The sequence below is a fragment of the Delphinapterus leucas genome, chromosome 19 (assembly GCF_059928025.1).
Source record: "Delphinapterus leucas isolate spDelLeu-1000000601 "Yukka" chromosome 19, BTC_Dleu_Yukka2, whole genome shotgun sequence".
Lineage (NCBI taxonomy): Eukaryota > Metazoa > Chordata > Mammalia > Artiodactyla > Monodontidae > Delphinapterus > Delphinapterus leucas.
The window spans coordinates 52,631,278-52,658,002 of NC_143147.1; the positions used below are offsets into that span (position 1 = coordinate 52,631,278).

The 26,725-nt window shown below is 37.2% G+C and overlaps 1 protein-coding gene and 2 pseudogenes across 6 annotated transcripts in view; 2 read left to right on the top strand and 1 right to left on the bottom strand.

The window, feature by feature from the left end:
- GPATCH8 (G-patch domain containing 8) overlaps positions 1-26,725 on the bottom strand; it is a 94,510-nt gene that overhangs the window by 29,568 nt on the left and 38,217 nt on the right. For 5 of the 6 annotated variants that reach the window (XM_089901307.1, XM_089901305.1, XM_089901310.1 and 2 more), the window contains 2 exons: positions 10,354-10,421; positions 9,635-9,721 (listed from right to left, as the gene is read on the bottom strand). In XM_089901307.1, coding sequence (XP_089757433.1) covers positions 9,635-9,721; positions 10,354-10,421 — 155 coding nt within the window. Of the gene's footprint in view, positions 1-9,634; positions 9,722-10,353; positions 10,422-12,464; positions 12,510-26,725 lie in introns of all 6 variants that reach the window. The other variant, XM_089901308.1, reaches the window with a different exon arrangement.
- On the top strand, positions 800-1,314 carry LOC111170248 (large ribosomal subunit protein uL23 pseudogene; annotated as a pseudogene).
- LOC115803047 (small ribosomal subunit protein eS6 pseudogene) lies at positions 4,398-6,752 on the top strand (annotated as a pseudogene).

Here is a 26,725-nt window from a genome sequence, read left to right on the forward strand (position 1 = left end):
ATGTGAACACAGTACAAGGAAACTGGGAATTAACATTTTTAAAAAGGCCTTTCTACAAATCTGAAACTAGAATATCTAGGGAAAAAATGATAACGACAACATTATATATCAATATACACAGGCTACAGGTGAAGCAGTGTTTAGGAAAAACACACAGGTTTAACTACTTTAAAGCAATCAAATAATAACAAATAAAAGCCATACCCTGGATATGTACGTGTATACCAGGAAATGGTATACGTGTATACCAGGAAATATACGAATCCATTTATATAAAAGTCAAAAACAGTTAAATTAAACAATACACATTTAGGGATATGAAACACATGGTAAAACCATCTTAAAAAGGAAGAGAAAATAAAAGAGTTGATAACACTTTCTAATTCATTCCATGAGACCAGTATTACCCTGATACAAAGACATCACAAGAAAACTACAGACTAACATCTCTTACAAATATAGATGCAAAAATCCTGAACAAATTGCTAGCAAACCAAATCCAGCAGCATACTAAAAGGATTATACACCATGACCATGACGAAGTAGGATCTATCCCAGGAATGCAAAGATGGTTCAACATATAAAAATGAAATCTATATAATATACCACATTAACGGGGGTGGGGGGAACCTCATGTTATTTTCATAGATGCAAAAACAGCATTTGACAAAATGTATCACCCTTTCATGAGAAAAACACTCAACAAACTACAAATAGAAGGGAACTTCCTCAAGCTGATAAGGGCATCTATGAAAACCCCCCAGCTAACATCATACTTAAAAGTTAAAGACCCCCCTTTTCACAAAGATGGCGCCGAAAGCGAAGAAGGAAGTCCCTGCCCCTCCCAAAGCCGAAGCCAAAGCAAAGGCTTTGAAGGCCAAGAAAACAGTGTTGAAAGGCGTACACAGCCACAAAAAAAAGAAGATCCGGACGTCACCCACCTTCCGACGGCCCAAAACACTGCGGCTCAGGAGGCAGCCCAAATATCCTCGGAAGAGCGCCCCTAGGAGAAACAAGCTTGACCACTATGCCATCATCAAGTTCCCCCTCACCACCGAGTCAGCCATGAAGAAAACAGAAGACAACAACACACTAGTGTTCATTGTGGATGTCAAGGCTAACAAGCACCAAATTAAACAGGCTGTGAAGAAGCTCTATGACATTGACGTGGCTAAGGTCAACACCCTGATCAGGCCTGATGGAGAGAAGAAGGCATATGTTCGACTGGCTCCTGACTATGACACTTTGGATGTTGCCAACAAAATTGGGATCATCTAAACTGAGTCCCGCTGACTAATTCAAAATATAAAAGTTTTCACTTAAAAAAAAAAAAAAGTTAAAGACTGAAAGCTTGCCCATTAAAATCAGAACAAAGATGTCTCTTCCCCTCTACGACAGAGCTATCTGCTCTTGTCATTTCTACTCAACATTATATTGGAAGTTCTAAGCAGGGCGATTAGACATGTTAAAAAAAAAAAAAGGCATCCAGATGGGAAAGCAGACGGGAGAAAGAAGAAGTAAAGCTATCTTTTTTCACAGATGATATGGTATTATATGTAATAAACCCTAAAGAATTCACAAAAAAAACCTACTAGAGCTGCTAAATGAGTTTAGCAAAGTTGTAGGATACAAGATCAATATAAAAATATCACAGTAGCATAAAAAATGAGAATTCTTAGGATTAAATTTAACAAAAGAAATAGAGCTTAAAAAAACATTATTGAAAGAAATAAAGAAGATGTAAATAAATGAAAAAACATCCTATGTTCATGGACTGGAAGACTTAACGTTGTTAAGATGGCAATACTCCCCAAACTGATCTACTGATTCAACATAATCTTTATCAGAATCCCAGCTGACTTCTTTGTAGAAATTGACAAGCTGATTCTAAAATTCACATAGGATTACAAGGGACCAAGAACAGCCAAAACAATCCTGAAAATGAATAAAGTAGAAGGGCTCACACTTCTCAATGGCAAAACTTGTTACAAAGCAACAGTAATCAAGAGAGTGTGTTACTGCAAAGACATAAAGATCAATGGAATATACCAATAATTGAGAGGAAAAACCCCATATATCTATGGTCAGCTGATTTTCGAATGGCCAAGACCATTCAATGGGGATAAAATAGTCTTTTCAACAAATAGTGCTGGGACAACTGGGTAGGCACATGCAAAAGACTGAATTTGGACCCCCTACCAAACATGACATATAAAATTTTAAAAAATAAATTTATTTATTTATGGCTATGTTGGGTCTTCATTGCTGTGTGTGGGCTTTCTCTAGTTGCGGTGAGCGGGGGCTACTCTTCGTTGTGGTGCGCGGGCTTCTCATTGTCGTGGCTTCTCTTGTTGCAGAGCACAGGCTCTAGGCGCGCAGGCTTCAGTAGTTGTGGCATGTGGGCTCAGCAGTTGTGGCACACGGGCTTAGTTGCTCCGCCACATGTGGGATCTTCCCGGACCAGGGCTCGAACCCGTGTCCCTTGCATTGGCAGGCAGATTCTTAACCACTCCGCCAACAGGGAAGCCCACATGACATATAAAAATTAATTCAAAATATATCAAAGACCTAAATGTTAAGAGCTAAAACTATAAAACTCTTAGAAGGAAGCATAGGTGTAACTTTTCATGGCCCTGGATTAGGCAATGGGTTCTTAAATATGACATCAAAAACACCAGCAACAAAAGAAACAAAGATAAAATGGACTTCATCAAATTTTAAAACTCTGAGCACCAAAGGGCATTATCAAGTGAAATGACAACAAAAAGTGGAAGAAAATATTTGCAAGTCATACACCTGACAAGGGACTCGTTCCAGAATTCATATAGAATTCTTATAACTCAACAATAAAAGGACAGCCCAATTTAAAAAATGGGCAAAAGATCTGAAGACATTTCTCCAAAGAACATAGTTAAAAAGGCCAATAAGGGGCTTCCCTGGTGGCTCAGTGGTTGAGAGTCCGCCTGCCGATGCAGGGGACATGGGTTCGTGCCCTGGTCCGGGAGGATCCCACATGCTGCGGAGCGGCTAGGCCCGTGAGCCATGGCTGATGAGCCTGCGCGTCTGGAGCCTGTGCTCTGCAACGGGAGAGGCCACAACAGTGAAAGGCCCGTGTACCGCAAAAAAAAAAAAAAAAAAAAAAAAAGGCCAATAAGCACATGAAAAGATGCTCAACCAAAACCACAAGAAGGTACTACTACTTCACACCTACTAGGATGGCTATAATAGAAAAGACAGAAAAGAATAAGTGTTGATGAGAATGTAGAGAAACTGTAACTCTCATATAGTACGAGTGAGAAAACAAAATGGTGCAACCATTTGTGGAAAAGAGTCTGGCGGTTCCTTAAAAGTTAAACACTGAGTTACCATATAACTAGCAATGCCATTCCTAGGTATATACAAAAGAGAATTGAAAAATATATTCACACAAAAACTTGTACAAGATATTCAAAGCAGCATTATTCATAACAGCCAAAAAGTGGAAACAACTCATATGTCCATTAACTGATGAATAATTAAACAAACTAGTATATTCATACAATGCAATATTATTCAGCCCTAAAAAGGAGTAAAGTTCTGATATATGCTATTTATATGGATGAACTTTGAAAACATTATGCTAAGTAAAAGAAGTCAGATACAAAAGGCCACATATTGAATGATTTAATTTATATGAAATGTCCAGAATAGGCAAATGTATAGAGACAGAAAGTGGTTGCTGGGGGAGGGAGAAGAGGGGGAACGAGGAATGACTGCTAAAGGGTACAAGGTTTCTTCTTGGGGTGATGTAAATGTTCTGGAATTAGTGGTGACAGTTGTACAACATTGTGAATATGCTAAGTCACTAAACTCTATATTATATAATGGTTAAAATGGTGAATTTTACCTCAACAACAGCAAAAACCTACCTGAAAAATTGTAAGTGAATGATAAACACAAAATCCAGGACAGTGCTTACCTCTGAAGGAGGAAGAAATGGGACGGGATCATAAAGTTATGGATAATGTTCTTCTTAAACTGAGCAGAAGACACACAAGTGTCTGTAGTTACTCTTCATATCTTACACATATTTTTAAAATATCTTATCAATATTTAACAAGATACTAAGGGTATCAAAACGGGACTGCAATTTTTGTTTTTGTTTTCAGTTAAAAGCATGGGTAAAGCTATTTGCTTTAAAACTATGTACAACTTTCATAAAAATGAAAATTAAAAAAAGAAAGAATAGAAGGCAGTGAGTGTAGAGACTATTCTTTCAGAATTTTGGTTCTAAAGACAAGTAAAAAGAAAAGGTGGCAGTTACAGAGAGTAAGAGTCAACAGAGTAAGGTTTTTTTTTGTAATTTTAGTGGTTCTTTTCCCCCAAGAATGTGTGAGCATGTTTATTGGTGATAGGAAATGAATGAGTGCAAAGTGAGTTTGCCAAGATAGGAAAAAAGATGTAAGGTCCTTGATAATACAGAGAGGATTAGGATCCAGAATTCAGATGTAGTTAGGAATTTTCATTTGACAGATTATGAAACAAGGGAGAAATATTTAAGGATGGGAAGAGATAGACCCAAGTTTGATGGCAGATATTACAGGTACAGATAATACAGATATTACCATTTGATAGTCCAAATTTTCTTTAAGTTTTCTACTAGGAGTAAGGGAAGATGGAGGAAGGACAAGGGTAGCTGAGGGAAGATGAGGGCTTAAAGATCAATGTTTGAGAATGACAGCTGAAGAGACTAAGAGGGAGTTGATGCGTAAAAGGATTCCTTGGCAGTTCTGGGAGTCCAGTGAGTTGGCACCAGTCCCACACTGCACTACAGTAAAGACGTAGAAATGAAGAATGCAAATATTTCTGAGTGGGGCTTGGTTCTTGGTGAGTAGGTATGACAAAAAAAGGATTAGGAAGAAAAGAAGTTGGAATCAAAGTGTTGAGAGAAGTAAAAAATCAATTTGTGGCGCTCAAGAAGTATAAATTAAGGAGGGGCTAAGTTACTAAAGTCAAGGTTCCGAGGTCATGTGAAGGTGAAGAACAAATATGAAATAAAGGAGTGACATCAAGAAGGGGAGAGGGTTTCGCAAGCTGTATAATTCAAAGTTGACAAGATTTCTCAGTAAATAGTCTGATCAATAAAATGGGAGTAAGTAATTCTTGTTGTACCTACCACAAAGAGTTCAAAAGTGAAATAATTTCTTGGTCGGAGGAGAAAGGGCCTCAAAATATAATGTGTAATCTAATGAGGTTGTGAATTACTCAGCTACTTCATGTATTTATTATTTACTTGATAGTGTAACTTTTACTTGAAAAACAATAAAAATGTATTCTCTAAAATGTTTATATTTCTGATAGTATACCAAATAGACCTGGTTTTCCCCATCATTTCCAAGAATTTATTTGTTCGACTCGTATTTACTGAGTACTTATGTGCCAGGCACTATATTGGATGCAGTATACATATTGCCAGACAAATAGACAGTTTCTCTCCTCAAGGCCCTTTCTTTCCAGTACCACAGTCAGCCTATAAATAAGGTTACAAGCAAAAATTTATAATTATAAATTATATATGAGAGTGTTGCAAGAGAATAAAGTAGAGGATTTATTTAAATTGGGTGGTTAGGGAAGATTTCTTGTGAAGTAATATTTAAGCTAAGACCTAAAGGATAAAAGCCAACCACGTGAAAAATTTCTAAACAGTGGCATGATGATTCTATGCTTAAGGACAGTGGTTAGACAGAAAAAGACGGCCCAGGTCCTAACCTGAAGAACTCCAACATCTAAAGTTTAGGCAGCTCTTTTTTGTGGCGCCTCGGAGGCAATCAGCCACTTCAGGATAAAGCGGAACATCTCTTTCCCAGCTACTGGCTGCCAGAAACTCATTGAAGTGAATGATGAACGAAAACTTCATACCTTTTATGAGAAGCGTATGGCCACAGAAGTTGCTGCTGACGCTCTGGGTGAAGAATGGAAGGGTTATGTGGTCCGAATCAGTGGTGGGAACGACAAACAAGGTTTCCCCATGAAGCAGGGTGTCTTGACCCATGGCCGAGTCCGCCTGCTACTGAGTAAGGGGCATTCCTGCTACAGACCAAGGAGGACTGGAGAAAGAAAGCATAAATCTGTACGGGGTTGCATTGTGAATGCAAGTCTGAGTGTTCTCAATTTGGTCATCGTAAAAAAAGGGGAGAAGGATATTCCTGACTCACTGACACTACTGTGCCTTGTCGCCAAAAGAGCTAGCAGAATCCGCAAACTTCTCAATCTCTCTAAAGATGATGTCCGACAGAGTGAAATAAGTCAGAAAGAGAAAAACAAATACTGTATGCTAATACATATATATGGAATCTAAAAAACAAACAAACAAATGGTCATGAAGAACCTAAGGGCAAGACGGGAATAAAGACGCAGACTTACTAGAGAATGGACTTGAGGATATGGGGATGGGGAAGGGTAAGTTGGGACAAAGTGAGAGAGTGGCATGGACATATATACACTACCAAATGTAAAACAGATAGCTGCTGGGAAGCAGCCGCATAGCACAGGGTGATCAGCTCGGTGCTTTGTGACCACCTAGAGGGGTGGGATAGGGAGGGTGGGAGGGAGGGAGACGCAAGAGGGAAGCGATATGGGGATATATGTATATGTATAACTGATTCACTTTGTTATAAAGCAGAAACTAACACACCATTGTAAAGCAATTATACTCCGATAAAGATGTTAAAAAAAATAAAGATGATGTCCGCCAGTATGTTGTGAGAAAGCCCCTAAACAAAGGTAAGAAACCTAGGACCAAAGCACCCAAGATTCACCATCTTGTTACCCCATGTGTTCTGCAACACAAATGTCAGCGTATTGCTCTGAAGAAACAGCGTACTAAGAAAAATAAGGAAGAGGCTGCAGAATATGCTAAACTTCTGGCAACAGAATAAAGAAGGCCAAAGAAAAACGCCAGGAACAGATTGCCAATAGACAGAGGCTGTCTTCTCTGAGAGCTTCTACTTCTAAGTCTGAGTCCAATAAAAAATGAGATGTTCTAAGCATAACAAATAAATAAGAAGAGACAAAAAAAAGTTCAGGCAGAAGAGAAGGAGTCAACAAAGGAATCTATACAGAAGCAGCAAGAGAGATAAGGAGGAGGAATCTATAAAATCTTCAAAAGCAAGAGAAAATAAACTGTTTTAAAGAGAAAAGAGTGGTCAATTGTATTGAATGATGCAAAGAAGCAGGACGTGGAAGAAAATAAGAACTTTAAAAGGTCTACTGGATTTAGCAAATAAAGGTATTTTGCAGCCTTGAATAAACTGGTTCAGTGAAAAGTGCTAAAGCCAGTCTAAATGGGTTGAAGAGTGCATAAAGAAAGGGGTAGGGAAAAGAGAACAGGGAAAGAAAAAAAGGAAGAGAAGGAAGAGAGAGATTTCACCATATGATAACTCTGGATAAAATAAAACACACAGGGCTTCCCTGGTGGCGCAGTGGTTGAGAGTCCGCCTGCCGATGCAGTGGACACGGGTTCATGCCCCGGTCCAGGAAGATCCCACATGCCGCAGAGTGGCTAGGCCCGTGAGCCTTGGCCGTTGAGCCTGTGCGTCTGGAGCCTGTGCTCCGCAACGGGAGAGGCCACAACAGTGAGAGGCCCGCATACCGGAAAAAAAAAAAAAAAAATCTACAAACAATACACGCCAGAGAGGGTGTGGAGAAAAGGGAACCCTCTTGCACCGTTGGTGGGAATGTACACTAATACAGCCACTATGAAGAACAGTATGGAGGTTCCTCAGAAAACTAAAAATGGAACTACTATACAACCCAGCAATCCCACTACTGGGCATATACCCTGAGAAAACCATAATTCAAAAAGAGCCATGTACCACAATGTTCACTGCAGCTCTATTTACAATAGCCAGGACATGGAAGCAACCTAAGTGTCCATAGACAGATGAATGGATAAAGAAGATGTGGCACATATACGATGGAATATTATTACTCAGCCATAAAAAGAAATGAAATTGAGTTATTTGTAGGGAGGTGGATGGACCTAGAGTCTGTCATACAGAGTGAAGTAAGTCAGAAAGAGAAAAACAAATACCGTGTGCTAACACATATATATGGAATCTAAAAAAAAAAAAAAAAGTTCTGAAGAACCCAGGGGCAGGACAGGAATAAAGACGCAGATGTAGAGAATGGACTTGAGGACATGGGGAGGGGGAAGGGTAAGCTGGGACAAAGTGAGAGAGTGACATGGACATATATACACTACCAAATGTAAAATAGATAGCTAGTGAGAAGCAGCTGCATAGCACAGGGAAATCAGCTTTGTGTGCACCTAGAGGCGTGGGATAGGGAGGGTGGGATAGGGAGGGTGGGATAGGGAGGGTGGGAGGGAGGGTGGGAGGGAGACGAAAGAGGGAGGAGATAAGGGGATGTATGTATATGTATAGCTGACTCACTTTGTTATACAGCAGAAACTAACACAGCATTGTAAAGCAATTATACTACAATAAAGATGTTAAAAAAAAGGACATGTATTTGCTATCATATATCATATTGCTTTAGCTTATCTTACAAGTTTTGATGTGTAGCATTTTTATCTTTCAGTCCAAAATATTTTCCAATTACCATTGTGATTTCTTCTTTTACTGACAGGTTACATGTAAAAATGTGCTTCTTAATTTTGAAACAGAGATTTTTAAAAATCTTTTAAAAAAATTGTTTTATGGCTTGGTAACTTGATTTCAGTTCTTTGAAATCTGTTGATACTTTGTTTATGACACAGAACATGGTAAAAATTTGTTTAAATAAATGTTTCATATATATTTGAAATTTGTCACTTTCAAAGTGATTGGGTGTATAGTTCTATATAATCATTAGGTGAAATTTGTTAAATGAGATGTTCCAGTCTTCCAAACATCCTTGTTGATTGTTTTCCTCTACTTTTATCAATTACTGAGAGGTATATTAAAATCTCCAACAACTGTGGTAGGTGTAACATTGCTCCTTGTAGTTCTGTCAGTTTTTGCATTATATATTTTTTTACGGTAGAACAGATTTTTAAAAATGAATCCCTTTTCTCTCTTCTCACCTTAAGTATCATGACCAAAATCAGCTTCTATATGATAATCTTCACTAATTCTCTTTCTTATCTTCAAATTTACCTATTTTATGGTAGAGAGTGGGCTTACTAAAACATCTTGAAAGGCATGCACCCTTGTCAGTCTTTTTGAAAGCTAACTTATAACATGTTTTAAGCTGCAGTTTTCTATAACTACCTGCTTAAAAAGGAAGATACTGAAGTTCTCAATTGTTTGTCATTCGTCAGACACCTCATCCATTAAAAAAGAAAAGGCTTATCAACAGGTATCAAGCTCTCAAAGGACTCACCAATTTTTACTGCTATTACTACCTAATGTATACCTGGCACTGCATTTTCAAACACTAATGCACTCTCCCCAACAGATAATAATACAAAGTGGTTATTATTATCTCTATAGTTTTTACAGAAGCAATAAATAAGAAAGTAACAGAAACCCGAGGTCTGAGACTAATCACCAGCAAAGGTCAAACAAATGTTGCTGTCAACAGATTCTTTTCACCAAAATGAATTCTTCTCAGTGTGAACACCCCACATGCAAGAATGGCTTCATTTAAGTACCTTGTACTTCTGTCTCAGTTCTTCCGTGTCTTCTTTTTCTACTTCTAGGACACGGCGCCGTTCGGTAGCATCTTCGGCATAATCAAGCTTAACAAAAACAGATATAATTAGTCTTAATTCCTAAAGTACCCCCAATTAGCCATAAAAAAGTCATTTACACAACTACAGTATTGTATGAAAATAAGAAACTTCTAACTTTTTGCTCAGCTACCTCTTGCTTTATTGTCACCCCACAGAGAAAATAGCATGCAAAATAGTTCATTAATCTTTTCATGCTGGTGGTTCCCAACAGGCACATGTGTTGATGATAACAGACTTTACTTCAATGTTCAATGCCAAAGAATTAGGAGTAAATGGAGAAAAATATTTCAGGCAATGAAAAGAAGATATCACAGATGACAGCTGTACACAGCTCTACAGGGGCAAAGCTTCTACCACAGCAATTACTTTAAGAGTTGAGCAACACTGCCTATGGAAATGAGCACCGGGGTCTGGGTTTAAATCTGACCTTGCCTTGTGGCATCACCCTCGGGAAACCACTCAACTTCTTTATAACAGGGGCATTATTTGCCACCTACCTGCCTCAAAGGCAGCACTAAATGAGAATGTAAAATACATTTTAAAATTTCCCCTCAAAAACATTAAAACTACATCTGAATTTGGAATTAGTATCAATTTTAAATATCCCAAAAACAAGTGAACCAATGAGATCAACTTACCTCCATTTCCATGCGACCCATGCCCATGACATCATACTTGACAACGATTGGAATGGGATCTGTTCTCCCTGTAACAGGAACATATAATTAAGGTTAGATGCAAAGCTAAGTCAACAGTTCGCTTTACACATTGGGTTTGGGTGGTTAGAGATCTTGCCTTGGAGTGCAGAGACCAGAAAGCTACAGTGAACCAAACACAAGCCATTCTCACAGCTTACAACCAAACCTACCTCTCCCAGTTCAAGCCCAACTAACCACCTTGGTTGACCTTCCAGTTGGGGATGATTCCAGATTACTATGGCAAAATTAAATAAGTAATGCAAAAGCACTTCTAAGCAATGGCACCAGGAAGTTTAAAATCAAAAACATTAGAAATTCCTTTTTAAAAATACCTCCAAATAACTTTCCACCAAAAATCACTTCACTCTTACTGTCCACTGACATCTTCCCACACACACTTTTAAAACTGGTAATAAATATCTCAACTGACATGTTTAAATCGGAAGAGCACAGTTTCAAACATGATACAGGAAAATTCAATAACAGCAACTCAGCATGTTTAATATATTTTTTGTATTCAAAAGATGCTTTACAATTAAATGAGGTGGTGAAAAAAATTAAATAGAAAGCAACAGTTAGTTGCCCTTAGGAACAAAAAATAGTTTCACTTTTAAACTGGTGCTCTGAGGTCCCATTTTCCAGAGTGGATTTAACACTGGCTGTGGCAATCAGTAAGCTGTGAAAAGGACTAGTTGCGAAGAAAATTGACTTTAAACTAATTGATCTATGCTGGAGATTTTTAAAAATGTATATTTAATCCACTCATAACCAGCCAAACAAAGCAAAATGGGGCAGACAAGCACTTTACTACCACAGCTGTTTTACATCACAACTTGCGCTGTTTATTGTGATGTAAGCCCACTGAAAAGAGGACTTACCTTATCCGTTGTATACCTTTAGTGAAAAAACACAATGTTTACTTCCCTCATCACTTCACTCAGGCTGGTGTAAACAACTGTTTTTTTATTTTTGTTTTTTTGTTATACACACATATATATTATACCTTTGGGCTAAAAGCTGAGTTTTGTCAGTCTAAATCTGAGATATTACCAAAAACAAATTTGGAAAAAAAAAAAAAGCAATAAAAGCCATGATCATGACTAGGATTAGTCCAGGAGGAAAAAAAAAAAACTGTTTCCAAAGTGACCAGCAACCACTTGTATCCAGTTGCTCTGTATTTGTGGGATTAATTTGTTTCAAAAAGTAATGAAAAACAAATTCAGAAGTTCAATTACTTATCACCAATATCCCATTATTGCTTGTAAACAATAAGAAGGTAATTAGGAACAGTGAAAAAAATGTTTAATAAAGAACATCTCATGCCAGAAAAGAGAACAAAGTTCTAAAATACAGCCTTCTTTTAGATACTATCAAATACTGTCAGTTAAACAAAATAAAAATGCATTATTACCTGATGCCCAATGGTATAATAAATAAGCAGTGACTGCAATCTTTAGCAAAAGGACCAAATTAAAGACAGGTTATAAAAATGACTTCCTAGGTGCAATATCACTTTCATAACGTCTCAATCAGGGATTTACTGGTAAAAAGAAATGGTCCAATGAAAGAATTGAAAACAAATGTCAAAGTAATTTTACTTTTTTTTTGATTTGATATCTTTCTATTTGTCAGAATTTGCTTTGTAAGAATCAAGAAAATTTTGGTATAAATTCATTACCTCTGTAAACCCCTGTTATAAACTCTGCATTAGTACTTTTGCCTTCTAAGGCAGTCAAAGTTTGTTTTAATTTATTTATAGATTGCAGTAGCAAGTGCTAGTGCCCATTATATTGTGGGGAAATCAAGTTTTTACAGTATTAGAATTTAATGTTTTAACTGATTTTTTTTTTTTGGCAGTTCTAACACAAACAGATATATCCCTTCTTAACATTACCCTTTAATGAACAAGGATCAGACAAGTTGCATAAGGAAAGGAAAGGAAAATGAAAAAGACCAAGCAGAAGGATGAAGGCTACAACAGAGAAATTAAGCCTAACATATTGGTGCACTGATGACAAAAGGAGTAATTCAGTCTGAAAATAAAAAATTACCACTGCTAAGTTTACCATCACCACAACAAGTCCAGGATCATAATGCTGTAAAAAAGAAACACCATTTGTTAGGCAGAAACCATTAGGGTAGGAAACAGGCCTTCTAGCAGGCAGACAGGATGGGGTAAAGTAACAATTGGGCTTTGTCCCTCCCCCAATTTCAGCTGGGGACACGGGAAGGACACTTTGTGCTACAGCGGTTGTTTTCATACTGGTTGGGTCAGGGTGTGAGATTTTTGTACGGCTACTTGAGAACATGAACAACCTCCTCTAAAATAATGCAGGGGGAGGGGAGAAGGTGAGAGAAAGTGAAAAAACTAGCTCTACCTTCCGATATCTCATTTAACTACTCATTCCGGTAAATCAGTACTCAGGGCCCAAGGTGGGACTTTTTCCTTAAAGAAATAACAGCAAAGACAGATCAACTGGACAGTGATCATCAAGTCATCTGCTACACTAAAAGAACTCTAAGAGGATTTGGGGGGTGGAGGGGTTCATCAAGACCTTATTGAAAATATATAATAAGTAAAAGGTCTGGAAAATAACCTTAGATCTTCAGTGCTTGGAAAACTTATGTGCATTTGAGTTCTGTTATGAACGAATAAAACTCTTGAAGGAGCTTTCCTTAGAACTTTTGTTTCCTTTTAATGAAGTTTTCCCAAGTCCGCCAACATCTCTCTTTCTGCACACAACAAAGCCAAGCTTTGAAGAACACCAGTAACTCCAGAGAAAGTGGCATCAAAAGGGCTGTCACATTTACAATTAGTCCACTCAGAGGTAACTCACAGAAAACAAACAGTCTGGCTTTAAAAACAATCTGAAGGCAACATTACTGCCTGGGCCAAATAGTAATTTCTTTCATTAGAGGCTCCTGACCAAGGAAAAATCTCACTGGGAAAAGACACTGAACAATACATACAGGAAGAGGTTGCAGCATTTAAAAAAAGAAAAAAATCCCCTTAATTTATTCATTTGTGATCAATGATAAATCCTATCATAGAGCACATCACTGTGGAACATCTGAATAACAACCTATAGTTATGACTTTTCAAAGGGTAGGTAGCAACAGAATGTTTGCTATTATAATATTCTCTAGAAAACTCAACTTCTTTTTAAAACACATTGAATGAAATCCAGGTTCCCTATTTCTTGGTTTCTCTTAACAGGGACAAATATTTCTTAAAATCCATTAAAATAAGAACATTTTGTTGTTTATTTCATTTCAAAGGAGGCAACTTCAACCATAACACTTACTTTCCTTAAAAGAAACTGTCCTCTTCAGCCAAAGATCTATATATAGATACTATGACTGTGATCTAGCCAACTGGACAAGGGGGGAAAAAGGAAAGAAAACATACCACATCTAGAATGTTTCAATACCAATGTATTCATGTGATCGGGGAAAAAAATTGATACTCATATTTTCTAAATCAAAACTGTAAATCTATATACAAATATCGAATCATTATGTTGTACACCTGAAACTAAAATAATATTGTATGTCATTTGTACCTCAATTAAAAAACTTTTTTAAGGGCTTCCCTGGTGGCATAGTGGTTAATACGCCTGCCAACGCAGGGGAGACGGGTTCGAGCCCTGGTCCGGGAAGATCCCACATGCCGCAGAGCAACCAAGCCCGTGCACCACAGCTACTGAGCCTGCGCGCTCTAGAGCCTGCGAGCCACAACTAAACTACTGAAGCCCACGTGCCTAGAGCCTGTGCTCTGCAATAAGAGAAGCCACCGCAATGAGAAGCCCGTGCACTGCAACGAAGAGTAGCCCCCGCTCTCAACAACTAGGGAAAGCCTGCGCACAGCAATGAAGACCCAACGCAGCCCCCCAAAATCAATTAATTAATTTAAAAAAATTTTTTAAAGAGATGGGAAAAACTTTAAATGATGTTTCATTAACCAAACAGTATTGTACATTCTATATTTTAGAAGGTAGGGTTACTTCTACAATGACAAACATGCTAAAATGTTCACATATTCATCTCTTGCTAAAATGTGATGGTATTATGACTTATCATAACTGAAGAGAGAATAAAGCTAAATACCAAAATCCACTGATTGCTTATAGCCACACAGTTTCTGAGAATAATCCCTCACATTAATCAGTTTTGATTTTGAAACACTTACGGACATACCAATCTACAAAACTGGCCCAAAGAACTGGACTGTGAAGAAATAATTTTTTTTTCTACAAACACTATTTTTTTATTTTATTTTTAAAATTTATTTATTTATTTTTGGCTGTGTTGGGTCTTCGTTTCTGTGTGAGGGCTTTCTCTAGTTGCGCCAAGCAGGGGCCACTCTTCATCGCGGTGCGCGGGCCTTTCACCGTCGCGGCCTCTCCTGTTGCGGGGCACAGGCTCCAGATGTGCAGGCTCAGTAGTTGTGGCTCATGGGCCCTGCTGCTCCGCGGCATGTGGGATCTTCCCAGACCAGGGCTCAAACCCGTGTCCCCTGCATTGGCAGGCAGACTCTCAACCACTGCCACCAGGGAAGCCCTAGTTTTAAATTTTTTTTAAGATTTTTTTTTGATGTGGACCATTTTTAAAGTCTTTATTGAATTTGTTACAATACTGCTTCTGTTTTATGTTTTTTGGCCGTGAGGCATGTGGGATCTTAGCTCCCCCACCAGGGATTGAACCCGCACCCTGTGCAGTGGAAGGTGAAGTCTTAACCACTGGACCACCAGGGAAGGCCCACAAACACTATTTTTAAACAAACTAACTCCAGGAATAGAACAACTGGGAAGAAAATATTAAAGGACAACCATAATCTGGTAATCAGCACACTTCAGAAACAAGACACGCGACTTCTCCACAGAAATAAATTAGAAATGAAGAAGCTTCTGAAGTGATTAAAACACTAGTTGGATATCAACAGAGGTAAGAACACCCAATTTACCTCAGCTGCCTTTTCCTTTACTGAGATTCACTCAACAGCACTTACTGAGTTGCTACTATATACCAAGTACCCTTGGAAGGCTTTGGGCATATGGCAGTGATTGAAACAAAGTCCCACACCCCATGAATTACCTATAATTAGGCAAAATAATCTTACCAATATAAACTTCTGGCATGGGGGGGGCGGCGGGATGAACACTTGTGGAGCCAATGCACATATGGCTCAAAAAGTTTTTAAATGTCTAATGTTGTCTTTTAAAGATGTCTAAAACTGTTTTTAAAGACTGACCCCAATAAAGCAGAAGTAAATATAAATGCCATCAAAAATAACACAACATTGTAAAGCAACTATACTTCAATAAAAATTAAAAAAAAAAAGCCATCAGAAAGTCACAAAATCTACTTCCAAAAGGCCACTAAACTAATAAAAGCCAAGAACCTCACCTGACATCTTTAAATCTATTTCATACTTTAAGCAACTCAAATACATATGTGAAAATCAAGAATAATACAAAATTAGGAGGGTGACTATTCTCTGATTTGCAAAACTATTCAAAATAAGACTCTATAGTAAGCTATGTTAGTGTGTTTAAATATAATTTCATTTACTAAAACAGTGATTAGATACTACTTTCAGAAATACTTCCTGGGTAAAAAGTAGTACATTCATTTCCAAACCAAAGCTTCACTTTTGCATATTTCTCCTGAAAATAATAGTCTTCAGTAGCATAAGAACAATGATTACTTTCAGCATCATTTAGATATTTTTTCCTTAGGAAACATCAAGCATATTAATTATTCCCTATAGAGTTTCTAAGGTTGTTTTTTTTTAAAGGCTTCCTACTCAAAAGAGAATCCAAATTTTCTAGCACTACAAAAAATAACTATATTCTTGTCACAGCCTGTTTAATGATCTATACAACAACCAGGTTATTTTGATTTTCAAACACAGGTGTTTTTCTAAAAGCACAGAAGTTTAACTGTGACAAAAGATCCTTCCATCTTCCCAAAGTATCAGAGCTGACTTCTAGGGTAAAATAGTTCAATTTTAATCATATAATCTAATATATTAATAAACAGGGACAGAAAAGGGGCAAAATAAATTATAAATTAAAATAAAGTGTTAGAATCAGAATGTTAAGCCTGGAAAAGATATCTCATTCAGGGGTGACATGAGATACTCAAGCCCTCAGGAGAGGTAATAAAGGGAATGCCTGAGGTACCATAAATTTAAAAAAAAAAAAAAAAAGTCACCTAAAGGAAATCATACTTTCACTCCAAATTTAGCTTAAATCACATCAACTCACTGAACACTGCCTGCTTCATGCTAACCATTTGGTAAGATAAAAATAAATTTATTTTTTAAAGGAGAAAACCAATTTAGTAAATAAATCTCAGGGTAAAATAATCTAAAATATGAGGCATAGGGGGAGAAGGCAAAACAATTTTAGGTCCTTAGTTTTTAAAAAATGGGGAACACTTTTGTGCCCTGAGTTTTACTTATGTTTATATCCTGAATAACTGATACAGTATCTGGGACATAATTTGATATAACAAATTAAAAAGCATTTGTTGACTCAAGAGAATGAACATGTTCATAGTGGGTCTCACCTTGTTCAGGTATAAATAAATATTTAGTCATCACAGTGCTTTCTGCTTGATGCCACAAGATACTGATGATTTAACTGTCTTGTAATCAAGGAGTTATTTTATCAAACAGAAGATATATGCTATATTATACAGGTCTCCATATCTCAAAAAATATATACGCTAATATAAAGAAATAGTTGAGTTTTGCATTACTATTCATTACAACCTTGTTCAATTTCTTTTATCTATCATCACTCATTAGCAGACAAGAAGAAGCAGGCACCAAATGTTTAAGGAGTTAGACAGACTTAATGGTCTCTAAGGTTCACTTCAATTCTTAAGTTTGAAGAGTAGAAAATATTTGGGGGAGTTATGCAGATAGTAGCCAGTCCTATGGTATTGTAATAATCCAACAATCCAATGCCTTCTTAGAGCTGTATCCTCTTACTATTGGTTAAGTACTTCCATTAACTACACTGAGAATTTCTTAATATTCCAGAATCACTCTATAACCCCAAAAGACCTTCCAGCTTCATTTAGATTGTTCTTCCTTTACTCTACACATCAACCCCCTCCTCAACTCATCTTTAATTATTTTCTTTCTGTATTTTTCTAGGTAGTCCCTAAAAATGCTGGCTACAAAAACTCAGTTCTCCAATAAGAGAATTTCTAAACACTTGTGTGACTTTTGACAATCAGCACATGAGTCTCAGCAGCCTCTCCTGCAAAATGGAGATATTATCCTCACTTTCAGGACTGGCATGTAGATCAAAAGAAACAACAAACAGAAGATGCTTTGTAAACCCTAACGTTTCACTATAAATCACTATATAGGATGCTGTTGAACTCTTAACACTGTCATCTTCTTAAGGCCTCAGAAAATTTAAAAATCAGTTTGTTCTTTCATTTCCAAAACTGGCAATAAGTACCTTAAAATTAAAGACACTCTAAGAAACTGTGATAAATTTTAATGTTCTACCTACAATTTGGTGATAATGAAACAACCCTATTTACAGATGGAGAAAATTATTACCAAAGTATTACCCTCAAATCCTTCCCATGTTATCATTCCATTAACAAAAGAGTGACTACTGAGTTTGAAAAGCAAGGTTATACAAATGTTAAATCCAAGCCAAAAGAATGAAGCATACTTTAGCAAGACCTTCTCCAAATTAAACATATAGTACAAATTGTCTAAGAAAATTAATTAAGCCTAAGCAAAACAGAATTAATTAAGCCTAAGCAAAACAGAATAAATTAAAATGCTTACTATTTTACTATTACTGTCATCTGGAGGAAGACAACAGCACCTATGTAAGTGTACTGAACAGCAACTTATTAATCCATAGTATGTCAAATTTGTAACAGATGAAGTCCACGTGGAATGTAGGAGTAAATTCAGAAAGTCAAGTAGATTGAAATTACTCAAAAATCCTCCTTATTTCCTCTGAAGTCTCTGCTAAAAAGCCCAGAGATCCTAGGTCATCCACAGAAATTTTCTTTTCCAGTTCTGAAGTCTATGATTCCATACAACTTTGAGGGCATTTTTGTCTCCTCTTAGTTCCTACTTATCAAATATTGGTTTAACTAGTGAAAGTTTATATTTTCAACTATTTCCACCTGATTGGACTACTCTAATTACAATGAAATCACTGTCACTCTATACTCTGTATTTCTAATTTTAAGTTTCTTGGACACTCCACTTTCTTGCCAAAGTAAGAAACCAGTTTCCACACAAACCAATTTCATTTTGATCATGCAAATTAAACCTAGGGCAAGAAGTCCATAAGTAATAATGTAGGAAACAGTGCAAATCAGGCTAAGATAAGGCTATAAGAAAAATAAATAGCATTATACTAATTCGGACTAAAAATTAATATATTTTGTATGAGCAAAAGAACCAACTGTCTACCCTACTTACTACAGTCAAGGTAACATTCTTAGAAGCTTATTTTATTCATATGGTCCAAAGCAAATTATTTAGGGAGCTTGTTTAAAATGTTACTTCCTGAACCCCATCCCAGACCTGCTGAGTTGTGCTGGTTGGGAATCCACATTTACAAAATATATATATATACATATTTTTTTTTGGGGGGGGTGCTGCGTTGGGTCTTCGTTGCTGCACGCAGGCTTTCTCTAGTTGCAGCAAGCGGGTGCTATTCCTCATTGCAGTGCGCGGGCTTCTCATTTGCGATGGCTTCTCTTGTTGCGGAGCATGGGCTCTAGGCGCACAGGCTTCAGTAGTTGCAGCACATGGGCTCAGTAGCTGCAGCACATGGGCTCAGTAGCTGGGGAATGCAGACTCTAGGGCACGCAGGCTCAGTAGTTGTGGCTTGCGGGCTCCAGAGCGCAGGTTCAGTAGTTACGGCGCACGGGCTTCGCTGCTCCACAGCATGTGGGATCTTCCAGGACCAGGGATCGAACCCATGTCCCCTGCAGTGGCAGGCGGATTCTTAACCACTGCGCCACCAGGGAAGTCCTAGGAATCTACATTTTTAACAAGCACCCAAGGTGATTCTGCTACACACTAAAGCTTGAGAATCATAAGTCTAATGGAAAAAGTACTGGTGTAGAGGTCAGAAGACTTACAAACATAGCTACTATCCTCAGCAGTTTGACCATGGATAAACACTTATGTTTCTCAATCTATTAAGTGGCATTATCTCCGCTCCATGTATTAGAGAGGAAAATGAGATAGGATACAGGTATAAAACTTATATACCATCATGTTTAATTTCCCCAAACAACTCCCAAATCTTTTAAAAATTTGGGTATATTGAGGTTATAACAAGGTCACACCACTTACTAGTTGCAGAGCTTGAATTTAAACCCAGGTCAAATTTCAAATGAGGTCATAAAGTGGCAACCTGTGGATCAAATATGGGCCTTGAACATGTTTTGTTTATCTCAGATTATTTTAAACTTTGAGCCAACGTTTATCAACTAGTAAATGTCACCAAAATATCTGGATTTCTGGTTTCTTTTTTAAAAAATTCACGTCTGGCAATACCTGAGACTATATTCTTACATGGTAACAATGAGCATGAGCTAGCTGAGTGGCAGTTATTCCTCTCTAGACATGGCACAACTCACACTACTTCCTACTGTCTCACACTCAGTGGGCTTCAATTGCGTATGTTACCACCTGGCCCCAACAGGCACCACAGTTTGCAATTCCTACTCCTGAGACTGTCCTTTGTTCTTTCTGAGCGCCCGCTAGATTTTCTCTGTAACTCTCAATTGGTAGCTATCTACTTCACAGGTTTGGAAAGACTCAGAGAGATAGAAAAGGCTGAATTTAAAACTAATAAACCACATTTATAAATGAAAGATAATATTATTTTGTTCCCTTTTCTAAATGTACAATCCCATTACTTCAAACTTTGGTAGCCATTTTTAATGAACAATTTTTAGCTTTTTTCTTTATTAAAATATATTTCTCACAAAACATACTTTTAACTTTGTGTTCTTATGTTTACATTTGGTCCTACTTTTAAATACCAGTGTTTCTTATGGAAGAATGTGGAGATTCCATGTATCAACAAGTATAGTTGGGCAAATATTGATATAGTTGTTTGCTTCCTTATTCGCACAATATGAGATTTTTCACTTGTTAAATCATTCAAGAAATAAGTTGAAATTCTAAGTTAGGTTGTTCAATTCTCTATTAAGCCCCCACTGTACCTTTAACTTCACAATTATGATATTATACTGCATTGTATTACATTTATTTGTTACATTCGTGTCTATATTAGACATGAGCCTCTGGAGGGCAGAGGCTCTATCTTATTCATTCTTCAACTCTTTAAGACTTACTACAGATCTGCACATTCTAAGGATTCAATAACTGTGTGCAGAATAAAAACATGAAAAGCAACAGAGAACACATAAATGCCTATCAATTATTATCATTTAGGAGTTTATAGTCCAATGAGAGTTAAGAGACACATAAACACAAATTATACAAGGTAGAATATATAAAATATCACAGGAGAGAAATATAAAGTATAAGAAAGAATAAATGAGGAAATTATAGTATGAGACAGAAATTACAGTATTTTCTTTTCCCCTGGAGATCAATTACCAACCATCCTTAAAAATGTGGCCAAGGTTCTTACCATTCAACCTAGTCTCAAGTTTCTAGCGAATTTATACAAATTTATATTTATCATAAACATATATGACCACTTCAAGTGCCCTAAGAAAAAATATGACATTCAAAGCTATCTCCAATTTTTGCAGCCAGAATAACTATTGTATATTTTAATTCTGCAGTACTTTATTTCTCACCACCATCACATTTCTCCAGGAGACAGAAGTAACCCACCACACAGCACTGAAGTACATTATAGATAGCATACTGATTAAAAGCATAGGTTTTGGCAACATGATTCTACCACTTATGCTGTAAGATCCTGGGCAAAGTATTCCTTAGAATGTCCATTTCCTCATCTGTAAAGCAGGAATACCTGCCGCAGAGAGGATTTAAATTAGATTATACATGTGCAAGCACTCTGTAAACACTTAATAAATGCTAGCTATTATAAAGGATTAATACTAAACCCAGTGAACAAAGGCTTGCTAGTAAGACACATGCATGAATTGACTGTACTTTATGCTTCGTAGTTGATTTGTCTTATCATCCTTCATAACTCTACTTTCCTTTCCAGTTCCATTGCTATCACTCTATTCTATGCCCTTATCAACTCATACCTAGACAGCTTTCTAAATGGTTTTACATCTTCATCTTCAGACATACTTTGGCTACACCAGTATTTAACTTCTACCACCAATGTCCTCATTGCTATAATGGAAAGAACAACAGATCACAAATCAGAGAATTGGGGACTGGGTTTCAGCACTTTGGAACCCTAAACCTAAATTTCTTCATCTGTAAAATGAATTTCAGATTAAATTAGCTTTAATATTTCTTCTTGCTATAAAACTCTATACCTCTCTTCTAATCAAAAACTGCCTTTGGCTTACAAAATAAAGTTCCAAATTGGAGCAGCATTAAAGCCTTCCACATTCAGTGTAGTAGTTAGGAGCATGGGTTTTGGAGTCAGAAAGACCAAGGTTTGTATTTTGATACTGTCATTTACTGGTAGCTTATTCTTGAGCAATTTGCTCAACTTCTCTAAGCCTCAGTTTCTTCCTCTGCAAAATGGGATTAACAATAATTATCTCATAGGCTTGCTTTAAGAATTAAATGAGATATCTGTTAAGTGCCTAGGACATAGTCAGTAATATTACATTTGTGCCTATTTGAACCAATTTCCCATTACTGCCTTCTATTTATGGTTTTCAGACTGCTCCTGGAGACCTAGACCCCTGCTTCAAACAAACAATTGTGGATTTTTTTCCACCCTCTCTTTTATACATTAAGGTTCGACATTTAAAAAATATGTAATTTGAGAGGTTCTTCTGCTTTTAAAATGTATGAAATGCACTGCCCTATGGGCATTCTCTGCTCCAGCCAGCTAGGCCTACTCTTTGCCAACTGTAATCACTTTGTACACATCAGTTATCTCCTTTCTTCCGTAATACCTATTCCTCCCTCCTCAAGACTTCATTGCGAAGTCTTCCCTAGTCATTCATCCTTACAGAATTTATTCTTCAGCTTTCTTCCACTTATCTCCTAAAATAAATGGCAAACTCTATGAGAGTAAGGGCGGTATCTTATAATGTCATGTATATTCTTTATTATGGTCTCTTGAATATAGTATTTAATAAAAGTGCAACTAATTCCATGTAATTCTTCACCAGCGATTGCCTCTTTTAAAGTAATCTACCTTGATAATGTGCAAACTGCTTCTATAACTAGTTCACCCTTTTCTTAGAAAAAAAGTACTAGAACGATAAAATAGCCTTTTATACTTATCTGTTCTAAATCTTCATTAGTAAAATTTGCTACTTCCTTTCTGGTTATTTTGCTGTGAACTTAACATATATTTAATGTCTTCTGATTAAATAACGTCTTAACATATAGTTAATGTCTGTCTTTTTCTTTCTTTGCAGTATGTGGGCCTCTCCCGTTGCAGAGCACAAGCTCCGGACGCGCAGGCTCAGCGGCCATGGCTCAAGGGACCAGCCGCTCCGCGGCATGTGGGGTCTTCCCGGACCGGGGCACGAACCCCTGTCCACTGCATCGGCAGGCGGACTCTCAACCACTGCGCCACCAGGGAAGCCCGTTAATGTCTGTCTTTAAATGTGACGATCCCTATACTGAGAAACAAGTAGTCTATATGGCATCTGAATTCACCATTTCCCCTTCTCCATTCCCCCAATCCCTTTTCCTTTCTAGTCTAGCCCTAAAACCTAGACTTCTTACTACAGACTGACAATTCTGACGAATTTTGTTTACTAACTGGGTTCATCTCTTTTGTTTATATTAACTAAATTCCATTAAGATAGTCAGAGGTTGTATAGAATCTGTATCTTACTAAATTTGATACATGAATTATTAAAATTATGCTTACCTTTGGCAATGTATAAAGACTGCATAGCTCATTTAATTAGCAGGGAACAGAGGCCATTATAGCTACAGGTTCCTTCAGCTAGACCAGCAACAAGTATAACTAAGCCTTTCTGACAATCCATACTCTTTTGATTTGGGGGAACTACATGTCTGCTGTCCCCCTCAAACCTACTCTTATTTTCAGCTATCAGCTTTTTCTGAAAAGGGAAAAGATATAAATGTATTGGGTTGGCCAAAAAGTTCCTTGGCTTTTAAAGTAAAAATAAACGACAAATTTTTCATTTTCACCAAGAACTATATTGAACAACGTATTCACCCTTTTGTTCCACTACCTTCTGCCATTTCCCAGGCAACTTCATAATTCCATCTTCCCAAAACTTTTTTTTTAATTAATTAATTTTTTATTTATCTTTGGCTGCATTGGGTCTCCACCGCTGCACACAGGCTCTCTCTAGCTGTGGCGAGCGGGGGGCCACTCCTTGTTGCGGTGCACGGGCTCTAGGCTTGCAGGCTTCAGCAGTTGTGGCACGCGGCTCAGTAGCTGTGGCTCACGGGCTCCAGAGCGCAGGCTCAGTAGCTGCGGCGCACGGGCCCAAGCCGCTCCGCAGCACGTGGGATCTCCCCAGACCAGGGCCCGAACCCATGTCCCCTGCACAGGCAGGCGGATTCCCAACCACTGCACCACCAGGGAAGCCCTTCCCAAAACGTTTTATCTTTTTGAGCAAAGAACTGTTCCAGGTGTCTTTTACAGTTTTCCAGGGAAATCAAATTTTTTCCATTAAGAGAATTTTGTAAAGACCAAAATAAATGGAAATCCGAAGGTGCAATGTCTGGTGAATAAGGCAGATGAATCAGAACTTCCCAGCCAAGCTGTAACAGTTTTTGCCTGGTCATGAAAGAAACACGTGGTCTTGTGTTATCCTGATGGAAGATTATGAGTTTTCTGTTGACCAACGCTGGACACTTTTCGTTGAGTGCTGCTTTCAGTTGGTTTAACTGGGAGCAGTAGTTGCTGGAATTAATTGTGTGGTTTTGCAGAAAGAGCTCATAATAGAGGACTCCCTTCCAATCCCACCATATACACAACATCACCTTCTCTGGATGAAGACCGGCCTTTGGTGTGGTTCGTGGTGGTTCATCTCCCTTGCCCCACGATCTCTTCCATTCTACATTATTGTACAGTATCCACTTTTCATCGCCCGTCACAGTTTGTTTTAAAAACGGTACATTTTCGTTACGTTTCAGTGGAGAATCGTATGTGGAAATATGGTCAATAACGTTTTTCTTGCTTAACTTATGTGGAACCCAAACATCAAAGCTATTAACATAACCAAGCTGCTGCAAATGATTTTCAATGCTTGATGTGGATATTTTGAGTATGTTGGCTATCTCCAGCATGGTATAATGTTGATTGTTCTCAATTAATGTCTCGATTTGATTGATATCAACTTCAACTGGTCTACCCAACCATGGAGCATCGTCCAGCGAGAAATCTCCAGCATGAAACTTCGCAAACCACTTCTGACACATTTGATCAGTCACAGCACCTTCTCCATACACTGCACAGATCTTTTTTTGTGTTTCAGTTGCATTTCTACTTTTCTTGAAATAATAAAGCATAATATGCCAAAAATGTTGCTTTTTTCCCATCTTCAATATTAAAATGGCTACACAAACATTCACCAATTTTGATAAGTTTTTTTTTAAACGCACGCTGATATGACAGCTGTCACAATACGATCTAACAAAACTGTTTCAAATGAGGTTAAAGACAACTAAGCACTACTAGAGCCATCTTACAGAAAGAAATGAACGAACCTTTTGGCAAACCCAACAGAAACAGTGATTTCAAAGTTAGGCTTATATTCGAATGGCAGAGACTCAGTAGTTGTATGACCTTTCCAAAACTTCAGTTATAAAATGAGCATAGTAATATGTATTTCATTAAGTAGGACATGCAGAACGTTTAGATTCTAGATTTGGCACATAATACTACTGAGTTAGGTGCTATTTCCTTTTCCCAAAGAAAAACAAATTTCAAAGGGAAACTAAGGTAGAAGGACAACTCAGCTTTTACAAAGATCCTATCCAGAAAATTTATCTATGTCATCAAAATATTAAAGGAAAGCTATTTTCTCCTCAGCCAAAGAATGACTTTTCTTAGGAAGTTAGGTTTTAAAGATCAACATTCTAATTTAACAATAAAGTCTAAATTGTAACCACATATTTCTATTGTATTGAATTCAAATCTAGTTTTTCTTCAGTCAAAAAATGTAGTAGAAGCATTGTTGGGGCTTAGCTAATGCAGGGTTTACCCAACTACATTAACCATTTGTTCGCTAACTGAAACTAGAGTGGGAGGAGGGACACGTACATAAAACCAAAGAAACCAACTCTACTCTGCTTTGATTCTGCCTATTCTAAGTCTTTTTCAAAATGATTATTTTCTATATTTTTAATAGTAATACAAGTATATCATATCAAATTTTAAAATACAGTAAAAAGCAACCCACTTTCCCTTCACAGTCTGCCTTAACAAAGATTTTTTTCTGCATAGTCAAGCAAATAAAAAATAAATATATAGGCATACCCCACAGAATGTACCCTTTTAATATCTCACAGTGAAATGCTTCAGTTCGTCTTTCTTGACACATTTTCCAGCCAATGGTTTCATACTGTAAAATTTTTATCTTTCAATCTCAAAAATCTAATTCAACATTTTAAGGAAAAGACAAGTGAGAAATCTGGAGTAAATCCACATACAACTTGTAGGACTTCGGGAAAGCTGCTTAAGTATCAACAAAAGGTATGGACATGTTACTACATAGAAAGCAACTGTTAACAACCATAGTAATTATCTGGTAATCAGGAAGAAATGTTTAAGTATTTTATACCTTAATTTTTAAAAAAATTCATAAACAGCCAGCTATGTTTTAGAAATTGGTTAGGGGTTGGGTTGATGTATAAGCCATTTAAAATAATGGTAAATAGGTTCCCAAGTAGGGTTTTCATACAGAAGGTCTGATTTTCAGGAACAAAATAGTGATTTTTAAGCAGGAGGTATACATCTATCTATCTGCCCACGTATACATGTATATGATATATATCATTTAACACAAGTGGTAGTTTACTATAATACACACTATTCTGCACCTTGCTTCTTTACTTAATGTATCTTGGAAATTGTTCTATATATATTGAGTACATACGAAACTAACTCAATCCTTTTAAAGCTGCATGGTTTCCCTTTACCCATCTTAGTATCCTATTTCTTCAAATTTA